Source organism: Eleutherodactylus coqui, chromosome 13 (genome assembly GCF_035609145.1).
Source record: "Eleutherodactylus coqui strain aEleCoq1 chromosome 13, aEleCoq1.hap1, whole genome shotgun sequence".
Classification (NCBI taxonomy): domain Eukaryota; kingdom Metazoa; phylum Chordata; class Amphibia; order Anura; family Eleutherodactylidae; genus Eleutherodactylus; species Eleutherodactylus coqui.
In genome coordinates this window covers 63,056,434-63,080,089 of record NC_089849.1, presented here as the reverse complement: position 1 = coordinate 63,080,089, position 23,656 = coordinate 63,056,434, and the positions used below count along the sequence as shown (strand labels likewise).

At 45.7% G+C, this 23,656-nt stretch overlaps 1 protein-coding gene across 3 annotated transcripts in view; it reads left to right on the top strand.

The window, feature by feature from the left end:
- Window positions 1-22,878, top strand: part of WFDC3 (WAP four-disulfide core domain 3) — a 79,200-nt gene extending 56,322 nt beyond the window's left edge. For 2 of the 3 annotated variants that reach the window (XM_066587239.1, XM_066587238.1), the window contains exons 2-5: window positions 1,458-1,613; window positions 5,087-5,227; window positions 7,152-7,298; window positions 22,412-22,878. In XM_066587239.1, coding sequence (XP_066443336.1) covers window positions 1,458-1,613; window positions 5,087-5,227; window positions 7,152-7,298; window positions 22,412-22,419 — 452 coding nt within the window. In that variant the 3' untranslated portion in view covers window positions 22,420-22,878. The remainder of the gene's footprint in view (window positions 1-1,457; window positions 1,614-5,086; window positions 5,228-7,151; window positions 7,299-22,411) is intronic. The other variant, XM_066587241.1, reaches the window with a different exon arrangement.
- Window positions 22,879-23,656: the final 778 nt, after the last annotated feature.

Sequence of the window (23,656 nt, the reverse complement as noted above, 5' to 3'; positions counted from 1 at the left end):
GTTATATATATCCCAAAAAAGAAGCTATTTGTCCTACAAAAATCAAGACCTCACATGGTTGATGGCAAAATAAAAACTGTATGGCTTTTGTAAGGTAAAGTTGAACAAATCCAAAAATTGCTGTTATGAAAGGCGTTTTCTGGGGTTTAAATATTCATGACCTATCCTCAAGTTAGGTTACTATGAGATCAATGGGGGCCTGACGCTCAAGATCCCCACCATCAGCTGTTTGAATTGGCCAAGGTGCTTGTATGAGTGCTGTGGCCTCCTCTCTGGCTAGTGATGTCCCATTCATTGGTCACATGGCCTGAGAGAAGCTCAGTCCCAATCAAGTGAATGGGATAGAGCTGTTATACCAGGAACAGCCATCAAACAATGTGCACTAGGATTGCTACCCGGCTGGTAAGTCCCCAGCCTGGCCTATAATTAAGCCTAAAGGCCATTGCCAAAATTTCTTTTTTATTGGCCATATTGATGGCCAGTGAAAAATAACTGTCAGCTGTGACCCTTTTAGTGGCCCCAGTATTAATAGTGTCCCTCTTAGTGGACCTATGACCTCGCAGCAACCCCATACCCTCAATCAAGCATTTATCTCACTCTGTCTGTAGCATCTGTCTGGCTGCTGCTGCTATAATCAGACTGTGACCCCTGACTTATGTGCTGTGCACAGGACAGCATCTGTCTGCAGGAATACAAAAACAGTGGGGGCAAAGGAGGGGGGAGGATGGGGTCACCATCTGATTATAGGAGCAGTGGTCTGCGGACCTATGGTACAGATAGAGTGAGTTAATGCATGATTGATGGCGTGTGGTTGCTGCCAGACTGGATGTCCACTATTAATTCTGAGGCCACTAAATGAGGGTCACTATTATTACTGGGCTCACTAACAAGGCACTATTACTACTGGGGCCATTAAGGGGTCACTAGTACCATTGGGGATACTACTGAGGGCACTATTACTATTGGGGCCACATGGGGGGGGGGGCAGAATTATTAGTTGGGGCCATTAGAATAATGGAGTGAAAAACTATGTCATGATAAGCCACCCCTCTAACCACACCCCAAACCACGTCCACGCATCCTTCATTCACTTTGGCTGATTTTTTGGGGTGACAAAGATGGCAAGCATAATTTGCACTGATGCAGCCACAACGCTCACCCAAACATTGCTGCATCTTCAAACAGCTGATCGTGGGGAACCTGAGCAGTGGACCCCCACCTGTCAGACATTGATGACCTATCCTTAGATTAAGTCATCAATATCTTAGTCTTAGAACCCACTTTTAAGTACCAAATAAGGCTGCACTCTTGGAGTGCTTAAAGATTCCCTCCATGCCTCCAAAGAACTTGTTGCGATTGTCACTTTTCATTGCAGACATTGGGTTATGGGTGAATCTAGTTTTGCAACCAATTGTGAAAATGGTAAATAAACTACTTTATCTGTAATTTTCTTTTAGACACTGATAAACCTGGAGAGTGCCCCAAAGAAAGGAGGTACACATCATCAGGAAGGGAATCTAACGAAAATTTTTGCAAAAACGATGGAGAATGTGATGGAGTAAAAAAATGCTGTTCAGACAACGACTTCAAATTCTGCAAGATGCCTGCTGCAGGTCAGTATATGTGCGCTATACAACACCGCCGGCATACAGTATACTGCTAATGAGGTATAGAGACTCCGTGTTAGAGCTCGATGACATCAGGGTCTGATTTTCCATGACCTCCGACCCTGGATTCTGGTAAAATAACACAACAAAAATGACTGTCAAATGTCGGAAGCCTGTGTGGAAACCAAGCAAACAAACCTGATTGCTTTGAAAATCTCATTTCGCAATATTTCCCAACCTTATTGGACATTTCAGTCCTTAAGAATATCTAGCCATTAGTTTATTAAAAACTGCCTTTCTGAAATCCAAAATTGAAGTTTGAGTCTTCTCAGGTCTTCCTCCCCTTGTTATCCAAAATTCAAGGCTAGCATAATCACTGCCTCCTAAGGTCACAGCTACTGGTACTTCCTCAACCAATTCCTCCCTGTTGGTAAGAATTAAGTCCAAGATCGCAGATCCCCTTGTTGTCTCTTCTACCTTTTGGAAGATAAAATTGTCACCAAGAATTTGTTGGATCCAGAGGCGTAACTTGAAGCTTCTGGGCCCTAATGTAAAACCTGTAACAGGGCCCCCAACTATAATGCTTTATTCATAGTACTGGGCTCCCTATATGGAGAAGAGAGGCGTTATGGGCCTGAATCCCCTATAGTTACGCCAGTGGTTGGATCCATTACTTTTGCCTGATAGAGATTCCCAGCAAATGTCTGGATAGTTAGGTTAATGCAAGGTTCTTCGTATATAATTTGATGAAATTGCATTGGCCCATCTACCAACATCCAGGTGACCAAATTATATACTAAGAACCTTGCATTATTTAATGTGGTTAGATTATAGGTATGTATACCTCTGATAGTGAATTTATTTTGCGTGCTGTTGCCATTTTTGGTTTCTGCTTCTACCATATGTTGCAGCCATGGTTTAACGTGCACCTATATATTTCTATTGAGATATATTTCAATTGGGTAGTGCTGACCTATTTTATCTTTTTTTGTACAAGTTTTGTCTGCCTTCACTTGGTCGTGCATACCTGCCACACATTTACCTTCTGTCCCTCCTACTGGAGCATATAAATGGTATCCTACCTTCCCTGGTTTTATTTGTAGGCTTAGTCCCAAGAGAGGGGAATTCTGAGAGGTAGGTACCCAACTTTCCCAGGTTGAGATTTACCACCTGGTATTAGCGTTAGGACCCATCTGAAAGCTTGGTCACCTGGACGTTGGTAGATGGGCCAATGTAATTTGATCAAATTATATACCAAGAACCTTGCATTATTTAATGTGGTTAGAGTATTGATTATAGGTATGTATACCTCTGATAGTAAATGTATTTAGCGTGCTGTTGCCATTTTTGGTTTCTGCTTCTACTGTATGTTGCAGCCATGGTTTAACGTGCACCTATACATTTCTATTGAGATATATTTCCATTGGGTAGTGCTGACCTATTTTATCTTTTTTTGTAGCCTAGTAGACAGTGGGGTAGAGTTTGGGCCTTGTCACGGGTTCTACCATCTCCGACCCTGAGGGTAGCACGGGACCTGTCCAAGTAACCAAGGGAAGGCCTTTTAAAGGGGTAACCCAATACTTGGTTTACCTTAACAGTTTCTTGTCGCAGGTGACACCACCGTTCCTTCCTCTGCAGTGAATCCAGATGTTGAAATAAATGGCCCACACTCACAGGGAAACATTTGAATAGCAAAGATATGAACGGTCGGCAGTGCGTCTTTACTTGCAGCAACTTATTTTAGAGTCCAATAACGACATGAACTCACACCAGCAGCAACAGTAGTGCAAAAATCACAAAGTGGTGAGACAGGGAGGAAATCACAGGGGCGCAGAGAATTTACATTCCCACTTATCTGCAGGGCTCTGTTCCCGGTACAAACTCCTTTCCCTCTCTCTCTACCAGTCAACACTCAGGTTGGGAAGATACTCCACACTACAATGGCGGTTCCACTCGCTCTCCATCCAAGAGGGCACCACTGGTATCTCCTGGGTGCAGCTGTCCAAGGGAAGGCTGAGGTTACCTTTCCTCCTCTTCCATTTCTAGCAACACAGGAACGGTGGTGTCTGTGTGGCTCACTCGCAGCTCAGACTGGACTCGCCTGACTAAACTGCCAGACTGGAAAGGACCCGTTTGCAAAATCTTGCATACACATATAAAGCACGCTCATGTGACAAACAACAAGATACATTTCTCAGACGTCTCCCATACCAGACAGTTAACCCATTCAGTGCTGCAGAAGTACAATACATCATATTCATACAACATGAAAGACACTGACAATACAAAGCATTCATACATTATGGAGGGGCCCCGTTAACTTCGGGTTACAACAGTAGTGTAGAGGCTGTTCAAGCATACGGGTTTTTGTTATCGATAGATAGAGACTGTTCCAGTGTTCTGCGAGTTGTGTTGAAAACCTGATGTGACTTCTAAAGTTCAGCTGCCAAATCACCTTGAGCAAAGAAAGACTTACCTGCACAGATTGTCCCAGTTTGTTTGTCGCCCATCCACCTGCCACCTTACGTAAGGACGGTACAATAATCTGATGGAGAATATATGTCCCATTACATGATATCAGCTGATATATGATGTTAGGGGGAGAGTACTGTATCTGCTGAAAAGGTTGCAAACAGCAGAAAATACAGCTTTGGGCTCTGTGCAACAGCCGTAAATCAGGAGGAGCAGTAGGAACAGGATCAATAGAAGATAATGCAATGAATAACTCAACTTTATCATGCAGATGACATGTATGTACAAATTAAAGCAATGCTCAAAAGTGAAAATCCACACATTCAAAGTACAAAAAACAGCTCTGTAATAGGGCTCACACCCACTTGCGTTTTTTTTAATGCTGTGACATCACTGCTTTTTTTTTCACGTGATTGTCAATGGGATTTTCTAATCTTCAAAGCGCATCACAAGTTTGTGCTTTGCAATTGTTGTGCGATACGTTTTTAATAGAGATGAGCGAATATGCTCGTTTCGAGTAATTACTCGATCGAGCACCGCGATTTTCCAGTACTTCCGTACTTGGGTAAAAAGATTCGGGGGACGGGGGGAGGCGTGGCGGAGCGGGGGGGAGCAGCGGGGAACAGGGGGGAGCCCTCTCTCTCTCCCTCTCGCCCCCACTCCCCGCTGCAACCCCCCACTCACCCAAGTACGGAAGTACTCGAAAATCGCTCGGGCGAAAAAGGGGCGTGGCCGAGTAGGTTCGCTCATCTTTAGTTTTTAACACTAGAAAGTCCCATTGACATTCGCGTGAAAAAAAAAAACGTGCAAGAAAAACGCAAGTGTGCAGGAGCCCTAATACAGATGGAGATGGTCAATTTTCACGTTTGTGAAGAGGCCCCCTATTTCTTCTTTTTTTTCATTGTTAGCGAGCACCTATAAGGGTTGTATTTTTGTTTTTCTATAGTTATATATTTTCTTGCTATGCAGTATATTCACTATATCCACGATCTTCTGTGTGTCTACAGAAAGGCCTGGCTCATGCCCAAATCCATCGGAGATCCCTTCTAACACCAATGATGACATGTGTACTTCTGACAGCGAGTGCGCTCCTAAAGCTAAGTGTTGCACAACAAAGGGTGGAAATACCTGTTGGCCTTCAGTGGGAGGTAAGTTATTATATCCAAATACACCATAATTGACATTGTCCTTCCTGTTTACTCCGTTATCAGTCCTTGCTCAGCAGTAGTGGTTATTATATGTATGATAATAATGTATCCACAGCAATAAACTACAAGAATATTGACCGTAATGTGGAAGGCTGCGGTTGTTTTCATATAGACATACTAGTTAAATCTCCCGGAATATTATGTGGTCTCCTGGAAGAGCAGGCGCCTCTCCCCATTTCTGGACTGCCTTTCACTGCAATGGACATAATGACAGTTTACAGAAATACGCCTCCAACTGGTCACACCCAACTGTCAATTTAAATTTCTAGTAATAATAACAGAGGAACAGTACAATTCAGAGGGGACATTTATTAAGATCTGATACTGAAGTGTGTTGATGTAAAATGCACCAAATTTATTAGAAGGTACATGCCACTTAAGAAATCATGTGTATATATAGATGTCTTTTTAGTCTAATAACTAAATATTCCCTTGTTCTCTCATTTAACCTAATTACTTCAATATATGTATATTGGTTGGCATATTTCAAACAAACTTATTCTGAGGCCTTAGTCAGACGGGCGTTTTTAGCCGCGATTTGCGCATGCGCATGCGTCCGGCAATTTTATAAAACCATTGCTTTGCAATGGTATCGGACACATGAGCGCTTTTTATGCGCTCGTCCGATAAATTATAGAACAAAAAAATCGCAGATCGCACCTATCTGCGATCTGCGATTCCTGTTCTCTGCTGTATATGCGCTCAATGGGGCTGGCGGCAGCAGCGCTGACCCCATTGAGAACATATAGAAGACAAATCATTCTTCTCTGCCACAGCTGTAACAGCTGTGGCAGAGAAGAACGATGTTTGCCCATTGAATTCAATGGAGCGGCAATACAGCCGCTCCATTGAAAGCAATGGGCTGCCGGCGTGCGCATTGCTTTAAATGGAGTCGGCTCTATTGCCGTCTCCATTGAATGCAATGCGCTGGACAGCTCCGGCCCGTTTCTAATGAAACGCGGCTAGGAGCAGATTTTCGGGCGACTTGTGCGCACCGGTCACGCGATTTGCGGATGCGCATCCGTCATGCGATCCGCAAATCGCGCGAAAAAACGCCCGTCTGACTAAGGCCTTACTCTGTTTGTCATCTCCCCGATCCATGAACGAATGTCTGTATTAATGAATCACTTGGCACTTGGACCATCAGGATCACCTATAATCTCCATCTCTATGTAGTCCAGCCTCATGCATTGTAATTAGCCGCAACCGCCCAAGCACTGGAGAGAACAACGATGGTCAGGCATGTGCAGCGGGAAGTAATAGTACATTTTTGCGTGTCACTTTCCAGCATTAGATCCCCATAATAGAGACAACCACAGCGGACATACAATATAACATGCCATCTTAACTGCATCTACTGTGTTTCCCTAAAAAAAAACCCTGTCTTATTTTAATTTTTGACCCAAAAAAGGCAAAGGGTCTTACTTTCAGGGAATGTCATAATACTTACCTAGCAGGCACTGTCCGGATCCCTCCCGCTGTTCTCCACAGTTCAGGCAGGCTTCAGTGCTGTTCTCAGCGCCTTCAGCAAGCGATTGCTCTGATTAGTTCATCAAGTGCCGCAGTGATTGGCTGAGCCATGGTGCTCGAGAACCAATCACAGCCATTTAATGTGGGAGAGACCCGGATGGTGTCCGCTAGGTAAGTATTGCTTTTTTTTTTATGTAAAGTAACTAGGGCTTATTTACGGGGCTGGGCTTATGTTTCAAGACTCCCAACCCACAAAAATGAGGTATGGCTCATTTTAGGAGTCGTTCTTATTTTCAGGAGAAAAACACTGTATATCTTATTGATTGTATCGGTGTATTTGTGTATCTTTATCTCTTCTGCTCCATTCTGATTCTGAACCTTTTATTTTTTTTAGAGAAGAACGGTGTCTGTCCATCCCCCAATAGAGTTTGTGTTAGGGGAGTACGCCCATCTTGTAACTCTGACACTGGATGCCCAAATGTTGAAAAGTGTTGCAGTTATAATTGTTCAAGTGTTTGCATGCCACCAGAGAATAGTAATAGTAAGTATTCGTACTTTTAATAACATTAATACATTTAATGAGTCTGTGGTCTTCCAACATTATTAATCGTGATTTTATCGTGATCGTAATTTCTTCCTTCTGGTTTCCTTAGATTCATTCAAAAACTGTGGATTCAAAATACACAGTACACCCCTACATGAATTTGTTAAGGGTCTAGTTTTTAGAATGGGGTCATTTGTGGGGGTTGTCTAAATCACTTTCAAGCAAATTTTGAGTTCTGAAAAAAGCCGCCTGCTCCTTTTGGTTTGGGCCCCGTTGTGCATACGGACATAAGATTAGGGTCACAATGGGTATGTTTCTGAACACAGGACAAGCAGGGGTATCAATTTTAGGGTGCAGGTCCTCATTCTTGTTTTTAAAATGACACAATTGTCAAAAAAATGTAAATCATAATTTTTTCCCTTCTGCTTTGCTTAGATCCATTCAAAAACTGTGGGGTCAAAATCCACAGTGCACCCCTAGATGAATTCGTTAAGGGGTCTAGTTTTCAAAATAGGGTCATTTGTGGGGGTTCTCCATCATTTTGGACATTCAAGGGCTCTACAAGTTTGCAATGCGGCCTAAAAGTCCTTTAAGCAAAATGGCTGTTCTGAAAGCCACTGGCTGCTCCTTTCATTTTGGGCCCTGTTGTGCATACAAATATAAGATTAGGGCTACAATGGGTATGTTTCTGAACACAGGACAAATAGGGGTATCCATTTGGGGGTGTAACTCCTCACTTTCATGTGCACTCTAGAAAAACAACCTGCCTCTAAAATGACATATTTGCAAAAATATGAAATTTTATTTTTTCTCCTCTAAATTGCATTAACTTCTGAAAAAAACTTGTGGGGTCAAAATACTCCTGACCCCCTCAGTGAATATATTAAGGGGTGTCATTTTCAAAATGGAGTCATTTGTGGGGATATCCATCATTCTGAAACCTTTGAGCCTTTGAATTCTTGGTTTGGTGTAGGAAAACAAAATGTTAATAAGTAATGTTAAATTTGTACGTCACTAGAGATGAGCGAACGTGTTTGTCCGAGCTTGATATTCGTGCGAATATTAGGGTGTTCGGGATGTTCGTTATTCGTAACGAACACCATGCGGTGTTCTGGTTACTTTCACTTCCTTCCCTGAGACGTTTGCGCGCTTTTCTGGCCAATTGAAAGACAGGGAAGGCATTACAACTTCCCCCTGCGTCGTTCAAGCCCTATACCACCCCCCTGCAGTGAGTGGCTGGCGAGATCAGGTGTTCGCCTAATATAAAAGTCGGCCCCTCCCGCGGCTCGCCTCAGATGCCTGGTGAGTTAGATGAGGGACAGTGCTGTTTGTACCGGAGCTGCTGTAGGGAAAGAATTGGTAGTTAGTGTAGGCTTCAAGACCCCCAAAGGTCCTTATTAGGGCCACTGATAGCTGTGTGTTGGCTGCTGTTAGCAGTGGCAATTTTTTTTTCTTCTCAAAATCGTCTCTGCAGAGCGTTGCACCCGGCATTAGGGACAGAAGTGTTGCATAGGCAGGGAGAGTGTTAGGAGTGAGTGTAGCCTTCAAGAACCTCAACGGTCCTGTCTAGGGCCATATTTATCCGTGTGCAGTACTGTCCAGGCTGCTGTTAGCTGTGCTGCATTTTTTTTTCTTCTCAAAATCGCCTCTGCAGAGCATTGCACCCTCCATTGATACTGCAGGGAAAGAATTGTGTAGGCAGGGCCACAACACAGTTATTATTCATTGAATATACGCAGTGCTGCCTTTTGGTGGAAAAAAACTGAAAATAATTCTATTTGTCCTGCCTCTGTCCGTCCTAAGGGCTGTGGACACGTGTCGGCTGCGTGTGCAACGTTTAAAAATCAGACGCACCCAGCTACGGTTTACTGCTGGCTTCGCCATTTGCTTTCCTTAATTGGGAAAAAAAATACCTGCTCTGCCAGAGTTAATAACTCTGCTACCCTCACGTTCTGTGACACATTAGCAGGGCCACAGCACAGTTATTAAACTTCTCATGTTCATTGAATATACGCAGTGCTGCCTTTTGGTGGAAAAAAACTGAAAAAAAAACTATTTGTCCTGCCTCTGTCCGTCCTAAGGGTTGTGGACACGTGTCGGCTGCGTGTGCAACGTTTAAAAATCAGACGCACCCAGCTACGTTTTACTCCTGGCTTCGCCATTTGCTTTCCTTAATTGGGAAAAAAAATAACTGCTCTGCCAGAGTTAATAACTCTGCTACCCTCACGTTCTGTGACACATTAGCAGGGCCACAGCACAGTTATTAAACTTCTCATGTTCATTGAATATACGCAGTGCTGCCTTTCGGTGGAAAAAAACTGAAAAAAAAACTATTTGTCCTGCCTCTGTCCGTCCTAAGGGCTGTGGACACGTGTCGGCTGCGTGTGCAACGTTTAAAAATCAGACGCACCCAGCTACGTTTTACTCCTGGCTTCGCCATTTGCTTTCCTTAATTGGGAAAAAAAATACCTGCTCTGCCAGAGTTAATAACTCTGCTACCCTCACGTTCTGTGACACATTAGCAGGGCCACAGCACAGTTATTAAACTTCTCATGTTCATTGAATATACGCAGTGCTGCCTTTCGGTGGAAAAAAACTGAAAAAAAAACTATTTGTCCTGCCTCTGTCCGTCCTAAGGGCTGTGGACACGTGTCGGCTGCGTGTGCAACGTTTAAAAATCAGACGCACCCAGCTACGTTTTACTCCTGGCTTCGCCATTTGCTTTCCTTAATTGGGAAAAAAAATACCTGCTCTGCCAGAGTTAATAACTCTGCTACCCTCACGTTCTGTGACACATTAGCAGGGCCACAGCACAGTTATTAAACTTCTCATGTTCATTGAATATACGCAGTGCTGCCTTTTGGTGGAAAAAAACTGAAAAAAAAACTATTTGTCCTGCCTCTGTCCGTCCTAAGGGCTGTGGACACGTGTCGGCTGCGTGTGCAACGTTTAAAAATCAGACGCACCCAGCTACGTTTTACTCCTGGCTTCGCCATTTGCTTTCCTTAATTGGGAAAAAAAATACCTGCTCTGCCAGAGTTAATAACTCTGCTACCCTCACGTTCTGTGACACATTAGCAGGGACACAGCACAGTTATTAAACTTCTCATGTTCATTGAATATACGCAGTGCTGCCTTTTGGTGGAAAAAAACTGAAAATAATTCTATTTGTCCTGCCTCTGTCCGTCCTAAGGGCGGTGGACACGTGTCGGCTGCGTGTGCAACGTTTAAAAATCAGACGCACCCAGCTACGTTTTACTCCTGGCTTCGCCATTTGCTTTCCTTAATTGGGAAAAAAAATACCTGCTCTGCCAGAGTTAATAACTCTGCTACCCTCACGTTCTGTGACACATTAGCAGGGACACAGCACAGTTATTAAACTTCTCATGTTCATTGAATATACGCAGTGCTGCCTTTTGGTGGAAAAAAACTGAAAATAATTCTATTTGTCCTGCCTCTGTCCGTCCTAAGGGCGGTGGATACGTGTCGGCTGCGTGTGCAAAGTTTAAAAATCAGACGCACCCAGCTACGGTTTACTGCTGGCTTCGCCATTTGCTTTCCTTAATTGGGAAAAAAAATACCTGCTCTGCCAAAGTTAATAACTCTGCTACCCTCACGTTCTGTGACACATTAGCAGGGACACAGCACAGTTATTAAACTTAGATTATTCATTCACTAGAGGCAGTGGGGCCTTTCGTTTTCAAAAAAGGGAAAAAATTATATTTGGCTGCAGTCTTGCGCCAATTTATTTCCTGCCTGTGAAATCAAATCACTGGTAATACAGCATGCTGAGGGGTAGGGGTAGGCCTAGAGGACGTGGACGCGGCCGAGGACGCGGAGGGCCAAGTCAGGGTGTGGGCACAGGCCGAGCTCCTGATCCCGGTGTGTCGCAGCCGACTGCTGCGCGATTAGGAGAGAGGCACGTTTCTGGCGTCCCCACATTCATCGCCCAATTAATGGGTCCACGCGGGAGACGGTTATTAGAAAATGAGCAGTGTGAGCAGGTCCTGTCCTGGATGGCAGAAAGTGCTTCGAGCAACCTATCGTCAACACGCAGTTCTGCGCCATCCACTGCTGCAAATCCGAATCCTCTGTCTGCTGCTCCTCCTTCCTCCCAGCCTCCTCACTCCACTACAATGACACCTGCTCAGGAGCGGGAACACTCCCAGGAACTGTTCTCGGGCCCCTGCTTAGATTGGGCAGCAGCGGTTCCTCTCCCACCAGAGGAGTTTATCGTCACTGATGCCCAACCATTCGAAAGTTCCCGGGGTCCGGGGGAAGAGGCTGGGGACTTACGCCAACTGTCTCAACAACTTTCTGTGGGTGAGGAGGACGATGACGATCAGACACAGTTGTCTTGCAGTGAGGTAGTAGTAAGGGCAGTAAGTCCGAGGGAGCAGCGCACAGAGGATTCGGAGGAAGAGCAGCAGGACGATGAGGTGACTGACCCCACCTGGTGTGCAACGCTTACTCAGGAGGACAGGTCTTCAGAGGGGGAGTCAAGGGCATCAGCAGGGCAGGTTGCAAGAGGCAGTGCGGTGGCCAGGGGTAGAGGCAGGGCCAGACCGAATAATCCACCAAGTGTTTCCCAAAGCGCCCCCTCGCGCCATGCCACCCTGCAGAGGCCGAGGTGCTCTAAGGTCTGGCAGTTTTTCACAGAGACGCCTGACGACCGACGAACAGTGGTGTGCAACCTTTGTTGCGCAAAGCTCAGCCGGGGAGCCAACACCAACAGCCTCACCACCACCACCATGCGCAGACATATGATGGCCAAGCACCCCACAAGGTGGGACGAAGGCCGTTCAGCGCCTCCGGTTTGCACCCCTGCCTCTCCCCCTGTGCCCCAACCTGCCACTGAGATGCAACCCCCCTCTCAGGACACAGGCACTACCGCCTCATGGCCTGCACCCACACCCTCATCTCCGCTGTCCTCGGCCCCATCCAGCAGTGTAGTTCAGCGCACCGTCCAGCCGTCGCTTGCGCAAGTGTTCGAGCGCAAGCGCAAGTACGCCGCCACGCACCCGCACGCTCAAACGTTAACCGTCCGCATAGCAAAATTCATCAGCCTTGAGATGCTGCCGTATAGGGTTGTGGAAACGGAGTCCTTCAAAAGTATCATGGAGGCGGCGGCCCCGCGCTACTCAGTTCCCAGTCGCCACTACTTTTCCCGATGTGCCGTCCCAGCCCTGCACGACCACGTCTCCCGCAACATTGTACGCGCCCTCACCAACACGGTTACTGCCACGGTCCACTTAACAACGGACACGTGGACAAGCACAGGCGGGCAGGGCCACTACATCTCCCTGACGGCACATTGGGTGAATTTAGTGGAGGCTGGGACAGAGTCAGAGCCTGGGACCGCTCACGTCCTACCCACCCCCAGAATTGCGGGCCCCAGCTCGGTGCTGGTATCTGCGGAGGTGTATGCTTCCTCCACTAAAGCACCCTCCTCCTCCTCCTCCTCCTCTGTCTCGCAATCAAGATGTGTTAGCAGCAGCATGTCGCCAGCAGTCGGTGTCGCTTGGTGTGGCAGCACAGCGGTGGGCAAGCGTCAGCAGGCCGTGCTGAAACTACTCAGCTTAGGCGATAAGAGGCACACGGCCCACGAACTGCTGCAGGGTCTGACACAGCAGACCGACCGCTGGCTTGCGCCGCTGAGCCTCCAACCGGGCATGGTCGTGTGTGACAACAGCCGTAACCTGGTGGCGGCTCTGCAGCTCGGCAGCCTCACGCACGTGCCATGCCTGGCCCACGTCTTTAATTTGGTGGTTCAGCGCTTTCTGAAAAGCTACCCACGCTTGTCAGACCTGCTCGTAAAGGCGCGCCGGCTCTGCGCACATTTCCGCAAGTCCCACACGGACGCTGCCACCCTGCGCACCCTGCAACATCACTTTAAGCTGCCAGTGCACCGACTGCTGTGCGACGTGCCCACACGGTGGAACTCTACGCTCCACATGTTGGCCAGGCTCTATGAACAACGTAGAGCTATAGTCGAATACCAACTCCAACATGGGCGGCGCAGTGGGAGTCAGCCTCCTCAATTCCTTTCAGAAGAGTGGGCCTGGTTGGCAGACATCTGCCATGTCCTTGGTAATTTTGAGGAGTCTACCCAGGTGGTGAGCGGCGATGCTACAATCATTAGCGTCACCATTCCTCTGCTATGCATCTTGAGAAATTCCCTGCAAACCATAAAGGCAGCTGCTTTGCGCTCGGAAACGGGGGCGGGGGAAGACAGTATGCCGCTGGATAGTCAGGGCACCCTCCTGTCTATTTCTCAGCGCGTACAGGAGGAGGAGGAGGAGCATGAGGAGGATGAGGAGGAGGGGGAAGAGACAGCTTGGCCCGCTGCTGACGGTACACCGGCTGATTGCCTGTCATCCTTTCAGCGTGTATGGCCTGAGGAGGAGGAGGAGGAGGAGGATCCTGAAAGTGATCTTCCTAGTGAAGACAGCCATGTGTTGCGTACTGGTACCCTGGCACACATGGCTGACTTCATGTTAGGATGCCTTTCTCGTGACCCTCGCGTTGCACGCATTCTGGCCACAGCGGATTACTGGGTGTACACACTGCTCGACCCACGCTATAAGGAGAACCTGCCCACTCTCATTCCCGAAGAGGAAAGGGGTTCGAGAGTGTTGCTATACCACAGGACCCTTGCGGACAAGCTGATGGTAAAATTCCCATCCGACAGCGCTAATGGCAGAAGGCGCAGTACCGAGGGCAAGGTAGCAGGGGAGGTGCGGAGATCGAGCAGCATGTACATCCCAGGCAGTGCAACAGTCTTTAAGGGCCTGGCCAGCTTTATGGCTCCCCACCAAGACTGTGTCACCGCTCCCCAGTCAAGGCTGAGTCGGCGGGAGCACTGTAAAAGGATGGTGAGGGAGTACGTAGCGGATCGCACGACCATCCTCGGTGACGCCTCTGCCCCCTACAACTACTGGGTGTCGAAGCTGGACACGTGGCCTGAACTAGCGCTGTATGCCCTGGAGGTGCTTGCTTGTCCTGCGGCTAGCGTCTTGTCGGAGAGGGTGTTTAGTGCGGCTGGGGGAATCATCACAGATAAGCGTAGCCGCTTGTCAACCGACAGTGCCGACAGGCTAACACTCATCAAGATGAACAAAGGCTGGATTTCCCCAGACTTCTGTTCTCCACCAGCGGACAGCAGCGATACGTAAGCAATACGTAGGCTGCACCCGCGGATGGAAGCTACGTTCTCTCTCACCATCCAAAACGGGGACATTTCTGCTTCATCAATCTGTGTCTAATATTCCTCCTCCTCCTCCTGCTCCTCCTCCTGAAACCTCACGTAATCACGCTGAACGGGCAATTTTTCTTAGGGCCACAAGGCTCACTCAAATAATTTTTCTGAACAATTTTTATAAGTTTCAATGCGCTTAAAAGCGTTGGAACTTTAACTTGAACCAATTTTTCGTTACACTGGGCTGCCTCCAGGCCTAGTTACCACTTAAGCCACATTAACCAAAGCGATTCACCTGCCATCTTGGTTGGGCATGGCCAATTTTTACTGAGGTACATTAGTACTGTTGGTACACCAATTTGTTGGGGCCCTCACCTACAGTGTAATCATAGTAATTTCTATGTTCTTCGCCTGCACTCATGGTACAGAAAGGTGTGTGGGGTTGGCCTACACTTTAGCTACATAAATGTAACTTGTGCCTTGGCTATACTAAGGCTACTGAAATGGAACTAAGACTGCGCTCCCACTATACTGCTGCTTCAGAATTGTTACTGGGGCCTGTCTTGAGTGCTACTATTGCTGACATGGAACGAAGACTGCGCTTCCGCTATACTGCTGCTTCGGAATTGTTACTGGGGCCTGTCTTGAGTGCTACTATTGCTGACATGGAACGAAGACTGCGCTCCCGCTATACTGCTGCTTCGGAATTGTTACTGGGGCCTGTCTTGAGTGCTACTATTGCTGACATGGAACGAAGACTGCGCTCCCGCTATACTGCTGCTTCGGAATTGTTACTGGGGCCTGTCTTGAGTGCTACTATTGCTGACATGGAACGAAGACTGCGCTCCCGCTATACTGCTGCTTCGGAATTGTTACTGGGGCCTGTCTTGAGTGCTACTATTGCTGACATGGAACGAAGACTGCGCTCCCGCTATACTGCTGCTTCGGAATTGTTACTGGGGCCTGTCTTGAGTGCTACTATTGCTGACATGGAACGAAGACTGCGCTCCCACTATACTGCTGCTTCGGAATTGTTACTGGGGCCTGTCTTGAGTGCTACTATTGCTGACATGGAACGAAGACTGCGCTCCCGCTATACTGCTGCTTCAGAATTGTTACTGGGGCCTGTCTTGAGTGCTACTATTGCTGACATGGAACGAAGACTGCGCTCCTCCTATAATGCTGCTACTGATATGTTAGTGGGGCCTGTCCTAATGCTACGGCTGAAATGTTACTAATTCTGGGCTCTGCCTATACCGCTGCTAATGGTATGTCTCTGGGGTGTGGAAACAGAGGCTTCCCAAAGACATGATGGCGGCGAGGCCATTTCCCACCAACGCGGTTACTGTTAAGGTGCATATAACCACGGACACGTGGAGAGGACACGTAGTGCCTCAAAAACATCCCCCTCCTCCTCCAACAGGGAAAACATTCTTGGCAAATGCCTTTGCATTGGTTCGTCTGGTGGCAGCCCAAGAATTTCACCTTTACCGACACAACAAGAGAGCCCCCACACCATCCCCCCGCCACGGCCCACTTAATCCTGGCCGCATTCCGAAAACCAACAAAATACAACCGTGCTACTAGGTCCGCAGTCACCACCACATTACCACCAACGCGGTTACTGTTAAGGTGCATATAACCACGGACACGTGGAGAGGACACGTAGTGCCTCAAAAACATCCCCCTCCTCCTCCAACAGGGAAAACATTCTTGGCAAATGCCTTTGCATTGGTTCGTCTGGTGGCAGTCCAAGAATTTCACCTTTACCGACACAACAAGAGAGCCCCCACACCATCCCCCCGCCACGGCCCACTTAATCCTGGCCGCATTCCGAAAACCAACAAAATACAACCGTGCTACTAGGTCCGCAGTCACCACCACATTACCACCAACGCGGTCACTGTTAAGGTGCATATTACCAGTCTGACTGGGGCATGCCGGTGGCTTCCTGGCACCCTGGCGACCCTCTTTAAAAGGGGCGGGGCGATAGCCCACAATGCTGTACAGAAGCAATGAGAAATAGAATCCTGTGCCACCGCCATCAGGAGCTGCACACGTGGGCATAGCAATGGGGAACCTATGTGCCACACACTATTCATTCTGTTAAGGTGTCTGCATGCCCCAGTTAGACCGGGCTTTTTAATTCATAGACACAGGCAGGTACAACTCCCTATTGTGATCTGCTATAAGAAAGTGGCTCTGGCCATGTTCTGAGTCTTAGGCGAAAAGTCTGATAGCAACAATAGTAGTCCTCATAAAGAAGGTCAGGTACTAGCTATCTAATACCCATGAATGTTTTTGTGTTTGTATATATATTTTTTGTATTGTGGTCTTTAGCATTGATCAAATTTTAATTTAATATTATTAAAAGTTATATTTTAATATGTGATCTACCTAGTACACTTAAAAGGTTCCCTACACTGATTTCTATTTGAGATATTGCAATTAAAAATGTGAAAAATGACAATTTTTTCAAAATTTTCCCAATTTTGGCGCTTTTAATAAATATACACAAGTTTTATCAGTCTATTTTTACCACCTCAATGAAGTACAACATGTGGCGAAAAAACAATGTCAGAATCACTTGGATCTGCAAAACTTTCACGGAGTTAATCTACGTTAAAGTGACACATCAGATTTCCAAAATTTGGCTTGGTCATTAGGGCGCAAACGGGCTTGGTCACTAAGGGGTTAGAGGGGTTGTCCAAGTTGGTTTTTCACATGCATATTTTTAAATCCATATTGCGGAAAAAAAGAATAGATATGTAAATGATGAAGAATTGTGTCAGACAGGCTGACTAGGGCTAAATTATGTGTGAATCTGCATACAAATTCAGATTTCTGTCGCAGAGACTTAAAACGTATATTCTTTCTTATGAATTATTCAATTAAACGGTCTCGGACTGACATAAACGTACATAAATCCCACTTATTCAGACAAATGCACAGAGTGTATTTTTTGGTTTGTACAAGGGAGGGATACCCAGTAGGAGATCGGAAAGTGAAAGAGAGAACCCAAAATTTGTGTTCTCTGAACGTGCCTCTAACTGGACAGAAAACATACTACTCTAGTTGCGGTTTATAGATGATATCTTCGTGCTGTGGACGGGTGGTTCACCCTCAATTCAGGCCTTTATTTATCATTTGAACATCAATGATCTAAATTAGTAATACAGCAGTATACCGTTTTTAGATGTCCTGATATGGAAGGAAGAGGATGGTTCTCTTTCCTCCATGCTGTGCAGAAAAACCACTACAATCAATAGTTTACTCTCCTGGTCTAGTTATCACCCCGGCCCTCCAAAGAAAGGAATACCAAAAGGTCCACATGGGAAGAATTGCTGCATGGATTCGGACTTTATAAGGGAAGACGCAAAGCCTTCAGATAAATTTATACAGAGGGGTTACCCTCCTTTTTTTTTATCAAACAGGCCTTTTGGTTTGCCCGTGAACAAGATAGATCAACCCTTTTAGTTCCGCGTCAACTACACTCTAGTGATACCTTGCGCATTATTAGTACATATGATACAGGAGTCACACAAGTACGCCAGATCTTACAGCAGTTTTGGGGCATCCTTAGGGAGGATGAGGAGCTTAAGAGTATTATTCCAGATTCTCCAGCGATCACTTTTAGGAGTGGCCGCAACATTCGAGTAGTCAAAAGCCACCTTTTTCAACAGGTGCCCGACCCTACATGGCTGGGGAAGCTTAGCACCCTTGGTATTTTTCCCTGCTCTGGCTGTGCGGCGTGTTGTTTTATCAACAAAAGTACTTCCTTTCAAAGGTTCTCTACCAACATCTCTTATAGCAATAGGGAGTTCATAAATTGCCACTCGTCAAATGCGATCTATATGGCTACTTGTTCTTGCCCACTAAATTATGTCGGCAAAACATCACAACAACTTAGGAGGAGGATTCTGGCACATATAGGGAACATTAGAAAGTATGAATTTACTCCAGTGGCGAACCACATGTGGCAGTGTCACGGAGGTGACACTACACAGATCAGCTTTCAGCTCATTGAGAGTGTTCATGCCTTCGAGATGAGGGGCAATATTGACCAAAGGCTCCAACAAAAAGAGGCCGCGTGGATATATAGACTAAATATGGTCCTTCCACTTGGCCTCAATGAGACGCTCTCTTTCAACTGCTTTCTTTGACTGTTTTCTCGGTGCGTTCCAATCCTTTAGTTAGTATCTCTCATATCCTGAACACATACGTTTTATATGTATATATTTTTTTATTTTTTATTTTTCTGAGCTGCCTTGGAACAACATTTTGTCCATCTCTCTTTTCCATCTATTATTTATTGGAGCTTACATATATTTAATTTGTTCCTCAGTACACCATTTTCCTATATCTGGTGATTTCCGTTTTTCTTTCTTCCACCCCCCTCCCCACTGTGCTCATTGTAGTTTCTTTTGCCTATAATGTCTCCTTATTAAAATAAAGGTGATGTTTCTATTCATTGTAGCACATATTCAAGAATGGATTTCTTATAGGTAATGGATGTTGTCACTGTACATATCCAAGGTCACATTGTTTCTTACTTTGGCCCTTTTCCTATAGCATCTGCTCATTTGGACCCAGTTTTATTTTCATGAATGGCTAGTCAGCACTCAGTAATAGGATATACCATAGTATGAATAACCGTCCCTTGGGTTTTTTTCCCGATCCCTCCCTCCTCCCTTCCCTCCCTGTTTGCTATCTTCTGGCTATACTCCTGTACGGTCTGCACATATCATGTGGGACTGTAGACACCCGCCCACATGTTCATTTCATTACATGTCACTTGGGACAGGTAGAGTGATGTGACTACATCCCCCTACCGCCACTGATAGGCACATGGTGCTGCTGAACCACAGACAGTTGGTGATCGGTGCCCCTGAGTGTACCTGTTGCCATGACTACTTAAGACCTATTTACATGAAACAATTATGGCGCAAAATTCATTCAAACTCTGGAATATGAGCGATAATCGTTGTGTGTAAATGCTACCATTGTTTACTTTTTGGCTAAAGGATGATTTTAGGGTGAGCTTAAAATCCATTGTTCAGTAATAGAGAGATAACAGGGACTGCATGCTGTGTTCTGCACGGTAGTCAGAGATTACATTGTATTCAGCCGACAGCCCGTGCAAAAACAATGAAGCTGTGTGCAGAGCTCAGACCACATGCTGAGCTCTGCAAACAGCTCCTGGAGGCTCATTTACACAGAAATAAAGATTATAAAGTGCTAATGGACATTAGTGTCCATTAGCACTTTATGCAAAACGATCGCTAAAACTGTCAATCTTTCAATCGTTTGAAAGATTGTCTTTGTGTGTAAATGGCCCTTTAGTCATGTGACTTTTGTGCTAGGTGTGACTGCTGCTTAATCTACGTCTTTGATTGGATGAAAGAGGACGGGCCCACATAAGGGGAGATACCAGATATTCTGGACCTTGTTGTCCTAGGCATAGAAATTCTAACAACCTATTATCAGCTATTTATAGTCAAGACCTTGTTGTCTTAGACTCATTTTTTCTATTTAAATGGGGATGTGTTCTAGCTGCGCCAAATCAGTTTATCAAATGCTAGTATTCTAATATTTCGGATCAACTATCCCTGTTCGCTCCGTCTGGCTAATTATAGCCCAGATTGTGCCAGCAAGAAAGTGATTGTTTGCTGAATACTGGTCTTTTGGCCCTTGTACTGGCAGATAATTAAGAGGACCCCACGTATTATCATCTATCGTATTGCCCTAGCTCCAAGATTTTGTTCTTTGGTCTTTTTATTAGGCGTGATTCTATGTATGTGAACTATGTGAATAGGGAAACATGTCGAACCATGGAATAAAAGGAACTATGAAATGAAATATAGTCATGAAATTAAAACTAAATGATCAAATGAATCATGTTTTTTTAATTAGAAAATGTATTTATACTATTTCTAGTGGAGTGAACCATGAAATGAAATGAACCATGAAGTTATTCATGAAAGTGAATTAGGGAATAAATCATGTTCTTGAATCATAAAAACTATTTATATTAGTCACAGTGGAGTTTTGATGGAGGGACCTACATGCACATTATCATACTACGCATAGTGTTCTACTAGTAGTAGTCTGATTAGTGGTAGAGTGAGGTTGGGTCGACTCTTGTCTATCAGTGGAAACGAAAGGGGTAAAAAAAGAAAAGGAGGTGGAGCTACTCCAGTGAGGATTTGGTTAAGGAAAAAACCAACAGGGTGCTTTTGCTTTTCCTTTTTGTTTCTTTCAAGATGTGCTATTTGTTATGATAGAAGGAGGTGCGTGCATCAAAATTCCAGATGCTGCCAAGTGAGTAAGGCCTTAGTCAGACGGGCGTTTTTAGCCGCGATTTGCGCATGCGCATGCGTCCGGCGATTTTATAAAACCATTGCTTTGCAATGGTATCGGACACATGAGCGCTTTTTATGCGCTTGTCCGATAAATTATAGAACAAAAAAAATCGCAGATCGCACCTATCTGCGATCTGCGATTCCTGTTCTCTTCTGTATATGCGCTCAATGGGGCCGGCGGCAGCAACGCCGACCCCATTGAGAACATATAGAAGACAAATCATTCTTCTCTGCCACAGCTGTAACAGCTGTGGCAGAGAAGAACGATGTTTGCCCATTGAATTCAAGGGAGCGGCAATACAGCCGCTCCATTGAAAGCAATGGGCTGCCGGCGTGCGTGGGGTGAATTTTCGGGAAGGGCTTAAATATATAAGCCCTTCCCTGCAATTCATCCTTAAATGTGTTAAAATAAAAAAAAATTGTATACTCACCTTTCCGCTGCAGCCGGAGTCCAGCCGCGGCCGCTGTCAGTTCTCCTGAACTGCTTCTTGGCACTGTTCAGCCGGCGGGGCTTTAAAATCCCCGCCTGCTGAATGATCTGCCTCTGATTGGTCACAGCCCTGACCAATCAGAGGCAAGTTTCACTCACACACCCATTCATGAATTCATGAATGGGTGAGTGACTGCTGCCTCTCAGCGCTGAGCCAATCAGGGGCAGGTCTGACTCACATCCATTCATGAATTCATGAATGGGTGTGAGTGAGGCATGCCTCTGATTGGCTCAGCGTTGAGCCAATCAGGGGGCAGGTCTGACTCACACCCCCTTCACACCCACTGCAGGACGGCCGCGCGGAGCTCCGGCTGCCGGGAGAAGGTGAGTATACAATTTTTTTTTATTTTAACACATTTTAGGATGAATTGCAGGGAAGGGCGTATATATTTAAGCCCTTACCGACAATTCATCCCGGGCTCGCCCGCAGCGCATTGCTTTAAATGGAGCCGGCTCTATTGCCGTCTCCATTGAATGCAATGCGCTGGACAGCTCCGGCCCGTTTCTAATGAAACGCGGCTAGGAGCAGATTTTCGGGCGATTTGCGGGCGACTTGCGCGCACCGGTCACGCGATTTGCGGATGCGCATCCGTCATGCGATCCGCAAATCGCGCGAAAAAACCGCCCGTCTGACTAAGGCCTTAGTGTGCAACCGATAACTGTTGGCCAGCAAAGTAATGAATGAAGCAAAAAGGGCAAAAACTGATACAGCGATGCAACCTTTTTTAGAAAAATTTGCACATAGTTGAATAAAAATGTAATTGCTTTATCTTATTTTAATAAAGAAACAACATTTTTATTCAAATATGTGCACATTCTTCTGAAAAAGTTTGTATCAGTTTTTTGCCCTTTTTCCTTCACTCTTGTCTATCAAGTAATCAGAGTTATCCTGAGATCTTCTAGAGGGACAGATTGACTTCCGACTTTCTCATATTTTGTATTTACCCATATGACACAGATTAAGGGTTAGATGCTCATCAGAAGAATTCAGCATCAATCTGGCGATTTATAAAGCCAAATAAAAAATATAAGTTTCTAACCTTTTTCTCTTTTCTTCCAGAATCGTAGAACAAGGCCTGGACCTCGGAAGAAGGACAATGCACATGTCTTATTATACCCAGTCTTATTAGTGATGCTTCTCTTTCTATTCATGCATATATTAATGTACGGCTTCCGTATAAAGGGGCTGTTTGGTATAGAAAGTCCATATTCAAATATGCAATTAGGAAGTTCTTGATTATTTGGTAGCTCCATCAATTAGCAAAAGTGGAGCATGTCTACAAAGAATATCTCTCAGAATGTTGGTTTTGTTTCAGCTCATAGTAATCTAATGTCTATAATGTCTATTGTCAGCTTTACTATTGGCAGTCCAATAAAGTACAATCATCCTTATTCACCCAGTTGTATTACATGATAATATAGTATATAAGGCTAAAAAAAACATACTTCCAGGCAATTCAGCCTCAGTCTTTGTGATTTGAATCAACTGACCCTGCATGCACATAATAAACCTCGCTTCCTGATTAAGGATTTGTCTCTGGTTTCTTCATCCTAAACCCAATTACATTATGGCTCTCCTGCAATAAAGCAAGAGGGACACCCAGGGATACATTCAGGTTAGGAGGCATGGACCATGGAGAAAGAAGACACAAGTGGCAAGTTGTCAAGTTTTCTTGGCACAGAACATTTCTATCTGGATGCCACCTCTGGATGTACCTGTATACCACCTCAGATATCAGTTCTTGGCAGTGGCGTTTGTGAGCAGGTAGGCCAGACTGGCTATACTGAGAACGGGTCTAGGTGGACCAGAACAAACTCGTACCTGCCCAACCCTGGCATTTGTTTGTAGTCTACTTAAAGACGCTGGAATGGTTAGTCGGGACGAGGGGTGCATTGCATGGGAGTCTGTATAGACCTACCCACATTGTTTTGTGCACAAATCAGGCAGCCCTGTGTGTATTTAGCTGCCGTGATATAAAATCCTGCTGCATACCAGTGACTAGCAACCACATCTGTCATAGGTGTTTTTAACAGGTGTGTATTTCCATGGGAGTCTGGAGCCATGATGGGATAGGGGCCTGTGGAACACAAAGCTTGTTGGAGACCATCCACTTATCTTCAGATGTTTCTTCCCCTCTTGCTGGTTCTCATTGTTCCTTTTTTTCACCCTGGTTGCCTGCTTTTATAACTGAATCAACAGGTCATAATCCACTAGAGCTAACGTCTGAGGAGGTACATGTACTCCCCCAAAACCCAAAGGATCAAGTCTAGGCTTCTGTGTGGCTATCTTCACAGCCTGATTTAT